This window comes from Nerophis lumbriciformis, linkage group LG09 (genome assembly GCF_033978685.3).
Source record: "Nerophis lumbriciformis linkage group LG09, RoL_Nlum_v2.1, whole genome shotgun sequence".
NCBI lineage: Eukaryota > Metazoa > Chordata > Actinopteri > Syngnathiformes > Syngnathidae > Nerophis > Nerophis lumbriciformis.
The window spans coordinates 4816227-4831894 of record NC_084556.2 but is presented as its reverse complement, the minus strand read 5'-3'; the positions used below and the strand labels follow the sequence as shown (position 1 = coordinate 4831894).

Sequence of the window (15668 nt, the reverse complement as noted above, 5' to 3'; positions counted from 1 at the left end):
TGACTAGCCAACACACCATACGGTAGTTTATGGTGTGTTGACTAGTCAGTTCTGTCAAAAAGTTTTAATACTTCACTGACTAGCCAATACACCATAAACTACCGTATGGTGTGTTGACTAGCCAACACACCATAAACTACCGTATGGTGTGTTGACTAGCCAACACACCATAAACTACCGTATGGTGTGTTGACTAGTCAGTGAAGTATTAAAACTTTTTGGGTAGAGACAGAACTGACTAGCCAACACACCATACGGTAGTTTATGGTGTGTTGGCTAGTCAGTTCTGTCTCTACCCAAAAAGTTTTAAGTATAAGTATTGTACTTATACCCACCAGCTATTTGATTGTATTGTGCATCTTAGTTGTAGTTGTCATTAACAAATTTGAAGGAATGGAAATCGCCATGTAAAATCATTAATGCTAATCAGTAAAATTTCAACAGCAAAGCCAACGTATACTAGCATCAGGCTAGCCAACACACCATACGGTAGTTTATGGTGTGTTGGCTAGTCAGTGAAGTATTAAAACTTTTTGACAGAACCATATGGTAGTTTATGGTGTGTTGACTAGTCAGTTCTGTCTCTACCCAAAAAGTTTTAATACTTCACTGACTAGTCAACACACCATACGGTAGTTTATGGTGTGTTGGCTAGTCAGTTCTGTCTCTACCCAAAAAGTTTCAATACTTCACTGACTAGTCAACACACCATACGGTAGTTTATGGTGTGTTGGCTAGTCAGTTCTGTCTCTATAACTCCATGTTGACGCCTTGGTGAATTTACTGAGGAATATTGTGAATTCTCTTTCTCTACCCAAAAAGTTTTAATACTTCACTGACAAGTCAACACACCATACGGTAGTTTATGGTGTGTTGGCTAGTCAGTTCTGTCTCTACCCAAAAAGTTTCAATACTTCACTGACTAGTCAACACACCATACGGTAGTTTATGGTGTGTTGGCTAGTCAGTTCTGTCTCTATAACTCCATGTTGACGCCCTGGTGAATTTACTGAGGAATATTGTGAATTCTCTTTCTCTACCCAAAAAGTTTTAATACTTCACTGACTAGTCAACACACCATACGGTAGTTTATGGTGTGTTGGCTAGTCAGTTCTGTCTCTATAACTCCATGTTGACGCCTTGGTGAATTTACTGAGGAATATTGTGAATTCTCTTTCTCTACCCAAAAAGTTTTAATACTTCACTGACTAGTCAACACACCATACGGTAGTTTATGGTGTGTTGGCTAGTCAGTGAAGTATTAAGTTTTAATACTTCACTAACTAGCCAAAACACCATACACTACCACCGTATGGTGTGTTGGCTAGTCAGTTCAGCCTTTTTTTACACCCAAAAAGTTTTAATACTGTAAGTATTGTACTTATACCCACCAGCTATTTGATTGTATTGTGCATCTTAGTTGTAGTTTTCATTAACAAATTTGAAGGAATGGAAATCGCCATGTAAAATCATTAATGCTAATCAGTACAATTTCAACAGCAAAGCCAACGTATACTAGCATCAGGCTAGCGCAAAAGTGGAGCATTTTTCGGGGTAAATTCTTTGTTGGCATTGAATATTGCAACATTAACTAGAGGTACTTTGGCTGAGCCCGCCCTCACTGCTGCTGGTGTCGGCAATAGGGCGGGACGTCACACAGCAACCAAGGTACCGAAACATGACATTGTTGAATTTTACGTGAATCGGTGCCCGATAGGACCGGCAGGATTCGGTTGGTGCCAAAAAAATCTGTACCCATCCCGAGGTATTGTCAAATCGAGTTAATCCTTAACTGACCCCCGTATTAGTATTTTGCAGCCATTTAATGCGGACAAAGAATACATTTCAATTCAACATTTTGACGGTCAATGTGCCCCGTGAGCTGTGGATAGCGCTTTAAGTAAAAGACAGACGAAACTTGACATGAATGGTCCTGAAAAAAAATTGCAAAAAAAGGAATGTATGGAGGACTTAAACACTGATTAATACATTATCCAACCTGGGCCCCTAGTGGCTCAGAGCAGTATAGCAATCACATCAAAACTTTTTTTGATTGGTCAGTAGCCACTATTAATGTCTACGGAAGCCATACTGTCCATTATATTGCACCTTTTTCAATTTAAATAAAGTACATACCTGCTTTCTCCTCTTCACTTTTGGCATCATTCTTCAGGAGCTCGGGATCAATGTGCGTCTTTAGCAGTGCCAGGACCTGCGCTAAGTCGTTACGATCTCTATAAGAGAAAAATAACCCAAACTGTGAGAAATATTTAGGAGCGACCCGATACGATATTGGTATCGGTACGACATTAGCAGGAAAACAAGTATTGAATGAGCTTGGTTCTCATTAAAAATCCCTGATGCGAGCAGTCTTTCAGCCTGTCTTTTCGTGCAAAGCTGCATAGCCAGTTAACATCTAAATGTCCTCTAAAGAGCACACAAGGTTGATCTATATTTTGGTTAGGGTAAACATGGTAAGCTAAAGGCTACCAGGAGCTAGCAGATGAGACAACAGTGAAGCAAACAAGCTAATAAGTGTCCTTAATTCAGCGTTTCTCAAAGTGTGGGGCGCGCCCCACTGGTGGGGAATAGAGACATGACAGGTGGGGCGCGAGGAACGGGAGGAAATTTCACTTAAAATTTTTTTTTTTAATTATTATATTCTTAGATTATTTTGTTTACTATGCTTTCATTTTCTATACACACTGTAAATCACTTTGTGATTCTGTCTGTGAAATCCGCTATATAAATAAATGGAAATTACCGGTACTTATTTTTACTGTAGGCTTTATATTTCTCGGTACAAGCGAAAGTTTGACAGACATAGCAACAGTAACTAATGGGGGCGGGGCTAAGCGGAACAAACTTTCGCGCGGATGGGTAGCAGGCTAATGTGTGGATCACAATTACACAAATATATACATTTGTGACTCGCACCTCAAAGGTCGTCGAGCCAGAGCCAGCGCCTGCAGAGAAACAAAAATCTGACGGGCACACACTGTGTCATTCACCGGGAAGCACTAGCGTCAAGGCAGCTCAGCCCCGAACTCAACGAGGTTTTAACAGATGTTGTGAGCGCGGTAAATTTGATCAAAACACGACCACTGAAAGCGCGACTGTTCTCTGCACTGTGTGAGGAAATGGGAGCTGATCATACAGCCGTGCTGTTTCACAGTGAAGCAAGGTGGCTCTCCTGGGGGAAAGTGCTGTCACTTGCCCTGTCTTGCCAAATGCATAGCTCCTCCTTTTTTTTTTTGCAAAGATTGCAAAGTGGCACTTTTATTGTATTTATTATTGAACTTGATGCAAGTTATTTGATTTATTATTGAACTTGATGCAAGTTATAACACTTTTTTTGATTTATTATTGAACTTGATGCAAGTTATAACACTTTTTTTGATTTATTATTGAACTTGATGCAAGTTATAACACTTTTTTTGATTTATTATTGAACTTGATGCAAGTTATAACACTTTTGTTTTATTTATTATTGAACTTGATGCAAGTTATAACACTTTTTTTGATTTATTATTGAACTTGATGCAAGTTATTTGATTTATTATTGAACTTGATGCAAGTTATAACACTTTTATTTGATTTATTATTGAACTTGATGCAAGTTATAACACTTTTTTTTTTATTATTGAACTTGATGCAAGTTATAACACTTTTGTTTTATTTATTATTGAACTTGATGCAAGTTATAACACTTTTTTTGATTTATTATTGAACGTGATGCAAGTTATAACACTTTTTGATTTATTATTGAACTTGATGCAAGTTATAACACTTTTTGATTTATTATTGAACTTGATGCAAGTTATAACACTTTTTTTGATTTATTATTGAACTTGATGCATGTTATTACACTTATTTGATTTATTATTGAACTTGATGCAAGTTATAACACTTTTTTTGATTTATTATTGAACGTGATGCAAGTTATAACACTTTTTTTGATTTATTATTGAACTTGATGCAAGTTATAACACTTTTTTTTATTTATTATTGAACGTGATGCAAGTTATAACACTTTTTTTTATTTATTATTGAACTTGATGCAAGTTATACCACAGCTGCACAGTTATTTTATTTATTATTGAACTTAATGTTATTTTATGTTATTGAGTTTGAATGTATACAACTTGATGTTCAATAAATTTGAAAATGTTAAAGCTTGGCATTAGCGCTCTGTTGGGGCGATGGGGGCAGGTGGGGCTTGAAAACTCCCCCTTGTCCAAAGTGGGGGATGACAAAAAAAGTTTGAGAACCACTGCCTTAATTGAACAATATTGCAGTCTAAAACATGTGTCAATATAAACAAGTGTTAAATAAGTATAGTTGCATATTACTTATGCATACGGAGTCTCCAAGGCAGAAGGTTATTAGAAAGCATCCAGTAACAAACGTGTCTGCATCATTCAACTTGCTGCATCATGACCTTAATTTAATGAACCATTATAATCACTACGCATCGCCAAAACCCAAACTCACCCCCCACTTCAAAGGCATACATATGTCAAAAGGTTTCGGTTTCTCATAATTACCATTGTTCATTGTTCTCGGTTTGACTAATTTTATTAGATCAAACTTTTCTGACATTCCACACGACAAAATAATAAAAGTATGTACTGCTGAGATATATATATATATATATATATATATATATATATATATATATATATATATATATTAGGGCTGTGAATCTTTGGGTGTCCCACGATTCGATTCAATATCGATTCTTGGGGTCACGATTCGATTTCCAATTCAACACGATTCTCGATTCAAAAACGATTTTTCCCCGATTCAAAACGATTCTCTATTCATTCAATACATAGGATTTCAGCAGGATCTACCCCAGTCTGCTGACATGCAAGCAGAGTAGTAGATTTTTGTAAAAAGCTTTTATAATTGTAAAGGACAATGTTTTATCAAATGATTGCAATAATGTAAATTTGTTTTAACTATTAAATGAACCAAAAATATGACTTATTTTATCTTTGTGAAAATATTGGACACAGTGTGTTGTCAAGCTTATGAGATGTGATGCAAGTGTAAGCCACTGTGACACTATTGTTAATTTTTTTAAATTTTTATAAATGTCTAATGATCATGTCAATGAGGGATTTTTAATCACTGCTATGTTGAAATTGTAACTAAAATTGACACTGTTGTTGATAATATTAATTTTTGTTTCACTACTTTTGGATTGTTCTGTGTCCTGTTTGTGTCTCCTCTCAATTGCTCTGTTTATTGCAGTTCTGAGTGTTGCTGGGTCGGGTCTGGTTTTGGAGTTGGATTGCATTGTTATGGTATTGCTGTGTATTGTTTTGTTGGATTGATTAATTAAAAAATAAAAATAAAAATAAAAATAAAAAAAAATATAAATGTTTTAAAAATTAGAATCGATTCTGAATCGCACAACGTGAGAATCGCGATTCGAATTTGAATCGATTTTTTCCCACACTCCTAAAATATATATATATATATATATATATATATTATGAGATTTTATATACAGTATATTTATATACCCCAAAAGGGATAAGCGGTAGAAAATGGATGGATGGATATATATATACAGTATTTTAGGGTTATATGGTATAGTATCCCAAAACGGTACTATACTCTGTTTGAAAAGTACTGGTTTCCAATTCATTTATTTATTTACTTTTTTAAAGGGCATGACGGCGCGCCGTCACGTCATGACGGGTTTACAAGCAGAGGAGCATGTTCGGCAGCGCACTATCACGGAGTACTTACAAGCAGACAAGATGTGTAGACAGAAAAGGGAGAACGGACGCATTTTGGTCTAAAAACTGACGATAAAGGTGAAGCCATAACACTGAAACGCCCTCAGGAAGAGGTGCTTTAAGACATGGCTAGCTAGCTAACTCGCAGTGAACATCCATCCATAGTCAGCAGTGTTTTATCTACCGGTACTCCTAAATCACCAATCCAAGTATGTTTCTTACAAGTATCATCCCTGCAGGAGGAGGACTAGCTAAACATGCTTCACTACACACCGTAGGAGGATACAACAGCTCACCGGCGTCACCGCTAACAAAAGCTAGCGTGTCTGAATGTAAACAAATGCCATGGGTGGATCTACACCTGACATCCAATGTAACGATACCAAGTACAATAGCGTATCTAGTCGATACTACTATAATTACATCAATAATTTTTATCGTCACAAAATCTTTTTTGTTTTTTAAAAATTCATATTATGTTTATAAACTCAGTAAATACGTCCCTGGACACATGAGGACTTTGAATATGACCAATGTATTATCCTGCAACTACTTGGTATCGGATCAATACCTAAATTTGTGATATCATCCAAAACTAATGTAAAGTACCAAACAACAGACAAATAAGTGGTTATTACATTTGAACAGAAGTGTAGATAGAACATGTTGAAACGGAAAATAAGCAGATATTAACAGTAAATAAACAAGTGGATTAATAATAATTGTTTACAGCTAGTCCTTTATAATTTGGACAAAATAATAGAATAAGAAATGACAATATGTTACTGCATTCATCAGCAGACTAATTAGGAGCCTTTGTTTGCTTACTTACTACTAAAAGAAAAGTTGTCTTGTATGTTCACTATTTTATTTAAGGCCAAAATTGTTCTTTGTTTGCAATAAGAAACATATGTCTAATGTACCCTAAATTTTTTTTGTCAAAATAAAGCCAACAATGCAATTTTTTTTTGGTCCCCCCACCCCCCTTTTTTATTTTTATTTTTAGAAATGCATCGAAATACATTTTGGTACCGGTACCAAAATATTGGTATCGGGACAACCCTAATATATATATATATATGTATATATATATATATATAACCCCCCCACCTTGTCACAGTCCGCCTAAACTTGTACCATTCGTTTATGCTGCATTTTTTTGTATCAAACTTAAAATAGCTATCAACCTTTTAATATTTATAACCAGCCCCTTCACCTCGTCATAATCTTCCTGAACTTGTCCCAAACCTTTGTACTGAAATTTTTTTTTGTGTATTACAGTTTTTGTGTTATTAACTATTATAGTTATGTTATTAACATGCCATCATTCACAACCAGCCTCCCCCTAATCTTGTCAAAATCTACCCAAACTTGTCCTATTTGTTTGTGCTGCAAAATCTTTTTTGTCTAACTATTTTAGTTTTTATGTTATGGTCTGGTTATGAATAATAACATAAAAACAAATTATTTTTTTTGCAGCACAAACCAGCACAGAGCTTGGTCCGCATTGCCGGCAGTAAGTCGGACACGTTTCCAGTGAGGGTTGGACTCCGCCAAGGCTGCCCTTTGTCACCGATTCTGTTCATAACCTTTATGGACAGAATTTCTAGGCACAGTCAGGGCGTTGAGGGGATCTGGTTTGGTGGCTGCAGGATTAGGTCACTGCTATTTGCAGATGATGTGGTCCTGATGGCTTCCTCCGGCCAAGATCTTCAGCTCTCACTGGATCGGTTCGCAGCCAAGTGTGAAGCGACTGGGATGGGAATCAGCACCTCCAAGTCCGAGTCCATGGTTCTCTCCCGGAAAAGGGTGGAGTGCCATCTCCGGGTTGGGGAGGAGATCTTGCCCCAAGTGGAGGAGTTCAAGTACCTCGGAGTCTTGTTCACGAGTAGGGGAAGAGTGGATCGTGAGATCGACAGGCGGATCGGTGCGGCGTCTTCAGTAATGCGGACGCTGTATCGATCCGTTGTGGTGAAGAAGGAGCTGAGCCGGAAGGCAAAGCTCTCGATTTACCGATCCATCTACGTTCCCATCCTCACCTATGGTCATGAGCTTTGGGTCATGACCGAAAGGACAAGATCACGGGTACAAGCGGCCGAAATGAGTTTCCTCCGCCGAGTGGCGGGGCTCTCCCTTAGAGATAGGGTGAGAAGCTCTGTCATTCGGGGGGAGCTCAAAGTAAAGCCGCTGCTCCTCCACATCGAGAGGAGCCAGATGAGGTGGTTCGGGCATCTGGTCAGGATGCCACCCGAACGCCTCCCTAGGAAGGTGTTTCGGGCACGTCCGACCGGTAGGAGGCCACGGGGAAGACCCAGGACACGCTGGGAAGACTATCTCTCCCGGCTGGCCTGGGAACGCCTCGGGATCCCCCGGGAGGAGCTGGACGAAGTGGCTGGGGAGAGGGAAGTCTGGGCTTCCCTGCTTAAGCTGCTGCCCCCGCGACCCGACCTCGGATAAGCGGAAGAAGATGGATGGATGGATGGATGGATGGAACCAGCACAACCGTATGTATTTTAGAATAACTTAAAGGGGAACATTATCACCAGACCTATGTAAGCGTCAATATATACCTTGATGTTGCAGAAAAAAGACCATCTATTTTTTTAACCGATTTCCGAACTCTAAATGGGTGAATTTTGGCGAATTAAACGCCTTTCTATTATTCGCTCTCGGAGCGATGATGTCACAACGTGACGTCACATCGGGAAGCAATCTGCCATTTTCTCAAACACCGAGTCAAATCAGCTCTGTTATTTTCCGTTTTTTCGACTGTTTTCCGTACCTTGGAGACATCATGCCTCGTCGGTGTGTTGTCGGAGGGTGCAACAACATGAACATGGACGGATTCAAGTTGCACCATGGCCCAAAGATGCGAAAGTGGCAAGAAATTGGACGTTTGTTCCGCACACTTTACCGACGAAAGCTATGCTACGACAGAGATTGCAAGAATGTGTGGATATCCTGCGACACTCACAGCAGATGCATTTCCAACCGGACTGGACAGATCAGCTTTCAGGAAAAGAGAGCGGGTGAGGGTATGTCTACAGAATATATTAATTGATGAAAACTGGGCTGTCTGCACTCTCAAAGTGCATGTTGTTGCCAAATGTATTTCATATGCTGTAAACCTAGTTCATAGTTGTTAGTTTCCTTTAATGCCAAACAAACACATACCAATCGTTGGTTAGAAGGCGATCGCCGAATTTGTCCTCGCTTTCTCCCGTGTCGCTGGCTGTCGTGTCGTTTTCGTCGGTTTCGCTTGCATACGGTTCAAACTGATATGGCTCAATAGCTTCAGTTTCTTTTTCAATTTCGTTTTCGCTACCTGCCTCCACACTACAACCATCCGTTTCAATACATGCGTAATCCGTTGAATCGCTTAAGCCGCTGAAATCCGAGTCTGAATCCGTGCTAATGTCGCTATATCTTGCTGTTCGCCATGTTTGTTTGTATTGGCATCACTGTGACGTCACAGGAAAATGGGCGGGTGTATATAACGATGGTTAAAATCAGGCACTTTGAAGCTTTTTTTAGGGATATTGCGTGATGGGTAACATTTTGAAAAAAACTTCGAAAAATAAAATAAGCCACTGGGAACTGACTTTTAATGGTTTTAACCCTTCTGAAATTGTGATAATGTTCCCCTTTAACAAACCGTAATGGCACAATTGAAAATGTTCACGGCACAAACGAATGAGTGTTATTTGAATATTTGCATTGATAATGGTGGCCAACTTCACACAGGTCAACAAACTAGAGGGTCACTGCTCCCCCTGCGTTACCTGACGATGCACTTCCACGACGAGCCGTCCAGGTCGTCCTGCTCCTCCACGTACAGGCGGACGTTGTTGTCCTGGTCCAGCTGGAACCAGTACATCTGGCCGTCCTTGTCGCGACCGATGGGCTGCAGCCGCATTTTGTCCGGGTCCTCCTCGTTGATGGCATTTTTGAACTTGAGGTTGTCGTCAAACTGACACTCGCACAGATACTGTATGTGTTGAGGATGAAAACCATCAAAATCTTGGTTCCGCGATGTGCCCCGAAGACGGGGGGGAATTGCGCGTTCACCTTAAGGATCGCCGTCTTGCTCTTCGGCGTCATGTCCTTGTATCCTTTTTCCTCCAGCTCCCAAGCCCATGTTGTGTTGAAATCCTGGCACACCTGCACGAAACAAACACATTTTTATTTACAACATCCGCAATGTGCACAATTTTAAACAAATAGATAATAATCAGAGTGGATAATCTTTTTTTCTTCTCCCCAAGATGTAGTGGCTGCTGGTTGCAGGTGCTCTGTGCACTTGTGTTCTTGATGTTTCCCTCTAGTTTTCATGTGTTTTTTGCCTTTTCGTTCAGGCCGCTTGAGAACTGCACAAGGGGTGTCACTTTTATGACTTCTACGCTGCTTTTTTGTGAACTTTTGGATCTGCCTCAAAAGGAGCCATGGCCAAGTTTTCACCGAAGACCAGCTGCTGGCTCTTTGCCACACCGGATCTGTGTGTAGAGACTGTAGGACATGCGGAGGAAGAGACGGGGCTGCGGAGCGTCAAGGCGAACAAGCTTCACGGAGCCTTGGCTGAATGAGCATGAATGGGACACTTAAGTCTCCCTGGACGTATCCTCGCTCATCCGTGCTGATTCTGGACATTGGCCGAGAGTTAGTGGGTGACCTAGGATGGCGTTGGCTCTCTTGGTTGCTTTGTTGGGTCTGTTCCTGTTTCTGGTCGTGCTGTCCCCTCTGACCCCAGCAGACAATGGCGTGGAGCACTTCATAGGCCACCGCGGTGAAAGGTGTTGAAATCCTGTTTTGGTTTTGTTTTGTTGTTTGCCTCTGCATGGTGCAATTGTAAGTGCGCAACATAATTTATAGCAAATGTTTTGGTTTTTCGTTGTGTGTTACTATTGTAGTTGTATGTAGAAATGGCGCCGCTGAAGTGGCAGCTGGTTGTTTCAACTCTGTGCTCTTTTAATGTCTTTTTTTTATGTCCTTTGATGTTTCCTTTCATCTTGTTTTCCTGTTTTTTTGTTGTGGACTTCTTGTATCTGCACTGCAATCATGTAATAGACTTAGACTTCCTTTTTATTGTCATTCAAATTTGAACTTTACAGATAAGAACGAAATTTTGTTGCATTAGCTCATGGTAGTGCAGGATAAAAAGCAATAAGGTGCAGATGTAAATAAATAGATTACTGTACAGATAAATATATTGCACTTTTGCATATGCATTCACGTTTATGGGGGAATTGAGGGGATTATTTTAATGCGTTCAAGAGTCTTACAGCCTGAGGGAAGAAGCTGTTACAGAACCTGGAGGTTCTGCTACGGAGGCTGCGGAACCTCTTTCTAGAGTCCAGCAGTGGGCGTGGGAGGAGTCTCTGCAGATTTTCTGAGCCCTGGTCAGGCAGCGGCTTTTTGCGATCTCCTGGATAGGAGGAAGAGGAGTCCTGATGGTCTTTTCCGCCGTCCTCACCACTCTCTGCAGAGACTTCCAGTCTGAGGCACTAATAATGTCTCCATTGTGGGATAAATAAGGTCTATCCAATCCAATCTTCAAAGAGGCAGAATGTATATTTTAACTCGGGCTGCAACTAACAACTAGTTCGATAATCGATTAATCTGTCGAGTATTACTTTGATTAATAATCGGATAAAAGAGACAAACTACATTTCTATCCTTTCTAGTATTTTATTGGGAAAAAAAACAGCATACTGGCACCATACTTATTTTGATTATTGTTTCTCAGCTGTTTGTAAATGTTGCAGTTTATAAAGGTTTAAAAAAAAAATGTTTTAAATAAATGAAAAAGTAGCTTCTGCACATAGCATAGATCCAACGAATCGATGACTTAATTAATCACCAACTATTTTTATAATCGATTTTAATCGATTAGTTGTTGCAGCCCTAATTTTAACTGATGTGTAAATAGACAACTGTGTACCAAAAATAAGCACGTTTGGACAAGCCAACATGCAAAACTATTGCCGTCTTAGTTAAATTAATGAGAGAAAACATGTTTTACCTTGACTAAATACTTCTCCCATCTGTCCGCTGACACAGACTTTCCGATCTTCCTCAGCAACTTGACGTGAAGATCAACCAGAAGCTTTGGAACTAAAAAAATTAATAAAACATGTTTTTCATATAAATATATGTTTCATTTTTTTGAAAAACCTGAGCAAAACACACTTGCAGCAAGTGAAATTAAACCAGTGTTTCTTCACCTGGGTTCGATCGAACCCTAGGGGTTCGGTGAGTCGGCCTCTGGGGTTCGGCGGAGCCTCCACCACGGAGGTAAAGACACATCCGACTTATCATGTAAATAAAAACTTCTCCCTGTCTGCGCATTATGGATACCCCCAAACAATGTTCCCTCTAATTTTCCATCTGATTTGCAGGTTGTTTGATTGATCGATTGAAACTTTTACTAGCAGATTGCAAAGGAAGAGAATAATGGTAAATGGTAAATGGGTTATACTTGTATAGCGCTTTTCTACCTTTTTAAGGAACTCAAAGCGCTTTTTTTTTTACACTATTTCCACATTCACCCATTCACACACAGACTCACACACTGATGGCGGGAGCTGCCATGCAAGGCGCTAACCACGACCCATCAGGAGCAAGGGTGAAGTGTCTTGCTCAAGGACACAACGGACGTGACTAGGATGGTAGAAGGTGGGGTTTGAACCAGTAACCCTCAGGTTGCTGGCACAGCCACTCTCCCAACTGCGCCACGCCGTCCCCATATATGAAACAGTACAGTTTACACAGTACTGTACATATTCCGTACAATGGGGCAGGGCCGACATCCGGGCAACTGAGCTACATACGGGTTCTTCGAGCCATAGCAACCTGACTGGCGTTGAAAACAAACCGTCGCCATTACTCTTTAAGCTGTCGACCTGCGCTGATTAAACCCGTCATTCTGCCTCCAAAATGCCAAAAAAACGTGTTGTTTTTGGTTGTGCAAACCACAACTGGAAACAGGGAAAACAAAGGTCGTATTTTGTTCTGCCAAAGCGTGCTAAAAGCCCACAGAGACGAGACAAATGGCTCGCAGCTTTACACCGGGAAAACGAGGACGGTTCTCACTGGAGTCCCCCAAAATCCCGGGTCGTGTGTTCGGATCACTTCGTTTCTGGTAAATATAAGGAACAAAAATCCACCTTCTTAACCACAACTTGGCTATACCGTCCATGCTAATGTTGAACCCGTTGAATTTTTACTGAATAACGTTCGACAGCTGAAGTTGTTGTTGTTGCACAACAATAACATACGGTATAAAGGCTATTTCCAGTAATTCAGCAAATAATAAATCATAATACTGAACTGAATTTGAATGAGCTCTCTACAGATATAATAAATATACAGATACTGGTAGCCACCGTGTCATCCTTATTATCATTTATCAACATACCTTGGGTGATTTAACAATTTTTATGTGATTTATTTGTTATATAACAACCGAAGCTAACAACCGACCTGGTGCGCTTGTGAGGTAGACATAAAGATTTCCAAATTCCATGTCCGGCCATTGTGTAGGATTATCAGTCCACGCATCTGCTGGAAGGCGGTAAGGGCAGTCGTTTAATCCAACTACAGAACATTTTCACTCGTATCTTAACCTAGCCTCACTGGAAATACTATTTACATAATCATACGCCATTTAGAACAGTTTAAAATGCCGTGAAACCTCGTTAAATGCCTTTTCTGTCAATGCTGTGTTCGCTGTGAGCTGGTTTGTTTTCAACGAATTCAATATGGCGACCGCGTTGCTAGGGGATTGGAGGGCGGAAGTGACGTAGGTCCGCCCTCGCCCATTGACCACTAAATGGTAACACCCGAATAAGTTTTTCAACTTGTTTAAGTCGGGGTCCACGTTAATCAATTCATGGTAATGTCTGTAATTTGTTGTGAGTTCATGCACTGTGTTGGTTTTGTTCTTTGAACAAGGTGATTGATGTTCATGCACAGTTCATTTTGTGCACCAGTAAAAAAACATGACTTTTTCTTGAATTTGAAAAAAAACAAAACATTTTATTTTTCACTAAAGAAGGGTTCGGTGAATGCGCATATGAAACTGGTGGGGTTCGGTACCTCCAACAAGGTTAAGAACCACTGAATTAAACCAATTATTGACACTGCCTGCAGCTCGTGCAGAACTCTGCTGCTCGTCTGCTAACACAGACCCGCAGACGTGAGCACATCACCCCTATTTTAGCGTCCCTTCACTGGCTCCCTGTGCGTTACCGAATACATTTTAAACTCCTTTTATTTGTTTTTAAATGTCTAAACAACCTCGCGCCAACCTATCTCTCCGACCTCCTTCAGCCTTACTGCCCCACCCGATCCTTAAGATCAGCCGATCAGCTGCTGTTGACGGGGTCCCCGACACAAGGCTGAAGCTTAGAGGTGACAGAGCTTTCGCCGTTGCTGCTCCCAAGCTCTGGAACGACCTACCCCTGAGTGTTAGACAAGCCTCCTCTCTTCCTGTTTTTAAATCTCTCTTAAAAACATACTTTTATTCCATGGCTTTTAACACTGAGTGATATCCATCCTGCAATGGCGCCCCATAATACACCTGCTGTGATCCTGTTTTTATGTTTTTATTAATTCTATTTTAATTATTTATTTTTATCGTGTTCTGTTTGTGTTGTGTTTGCTCGGTACTCGTTTTATCTTTTAACCTGCTCATTGTACAGCACATTGGCTACCCCTGTGGTAAATTTTAAATGTGCTCTATAAATAAAGTTGATTTGATTTGACTTCCAACCGCGCATGCGCACAACAAAGTACTTACATGACCCACAATGAACGAAACAACCGGAAGTACTTTATTGTGTTTCAATTACAGCTATCAAAGCACAGCTAAAAAAAAGGGAGGGGCAGAGAGTTCAACCAGTACTCATTGAGTGAATGTAGATTGTCTCATAATGTATGAATGTTAATATTTATTATGTATATTTAAACGTAGGCTTGAAAAAAAAAAACGTGTTTTATTTTGAAACCCGGAAGAGCCTTCAGGGAAGCAAAGCTAAGCGAAACACTTGGCTAATTAGTGTTTTAACTGAGAATAAAGTGCACATTTTGACGCCCTATTCTTGCAATTGAACACACAAAGACACACTTTAAACCATACGGATGCGTTGCGTGCACTAGCATCACGATTGCTGGCGGGGAAATAGCAATTATACGTGCATGTTTTGTTGGTGTTGTTACAGCGGCAGATAAAAGGCTGCTCGCTTCAAGGGAGGAAAAAAAAAATTGAAGCAAAAGCTTAAAAGTGAGACAAGGGAATTATGAATCGGCGAAGCTGACGCATGAACAATCACCACATTGCACCTATATAGTGTTCGGACTTCTCGGCGCACAATGGGCGTTAAAGCGAGTGAGCGAGGAGGTGTGTGAGGCACACAATAACACAGCACTTGCTAGCCTAGCATGCTAGCCAGCTAGCTCGGTACCATTATCATTAAGTCTCTCCTCCAGCCCGGTGGCGTTTAACCCTTTTGCCGGCCCTACCTGAGGATGTGTCCTGCAAGTACCGCTCCAACTGCGGGAAAGTGAGCTCCGGCAAGTCCAGCAGTGCTCCGTAGCGTTCCAGAAAGGAGCAGATAACGGCGTAATTCGGACACAAACCTGGCGGAGAACTCGCCGTTGCCGCCGAAGCAGCCATTTTTTTTCCCAACACCACTGGTGAAGCGCGCGGGTTTAGTGGCTCGTTCAGACTTCCGGTGTTTCCAAAATAAAACTCAGTAGAGCCACAGGAAGTGAAACAGTTAGCGTGGCTGCCACCTTCACTATTGTTTTATTTAGTACAGGGGTGCTCACACTTTTTCTGCAGGCGAGCTACTTTTCAATTGATCAAGTCGTGGGGATCTACCTCATTCATAAATATAATTTATATTTACTTATTTA

The 15668-nt window shown here is 40.5% G+C and overlaps 1 protein-coding gene across 1 annotated transcript in view; it reads right to left on the bottom strand.

Annotated features, from left to right (window-relative positions):
• rsf1b.1 (remodeling and spacing factor 1b, tandem duplicate 1) overlaps window positions 1-15446 on the bottom strand; it is a 41304-nt gene extending 25858 nt beyond the window's left edge. The window contains exons 1-5 of the mRNA XM_061962758.2: window positions 15273-15446; window positions 11773-11864; window positions 9822-9914; window positions 9536-9741; window positions 2137-2234 (exon numbers count right to left, since the gene is read on the bottom strand). Coding sequence (XP_061818742.2) covers window positions 2137-2234; window positions 9536-9741; window positions 9822-9914; window positions 11773-11864; window positions 15273-15426 — 643 coding nt within the window. The 5' untranslated portion in view covers window positions 15427-15446. The remainder of the gene's footprint in view (window positions 1-2136; window positions 2235-9535; window positions 9742-9821; window positions 9915-11772; window positions 11865-15272) is intronic.
• Window positions 15447-15668: the final 222 nt, after the last annotated feature.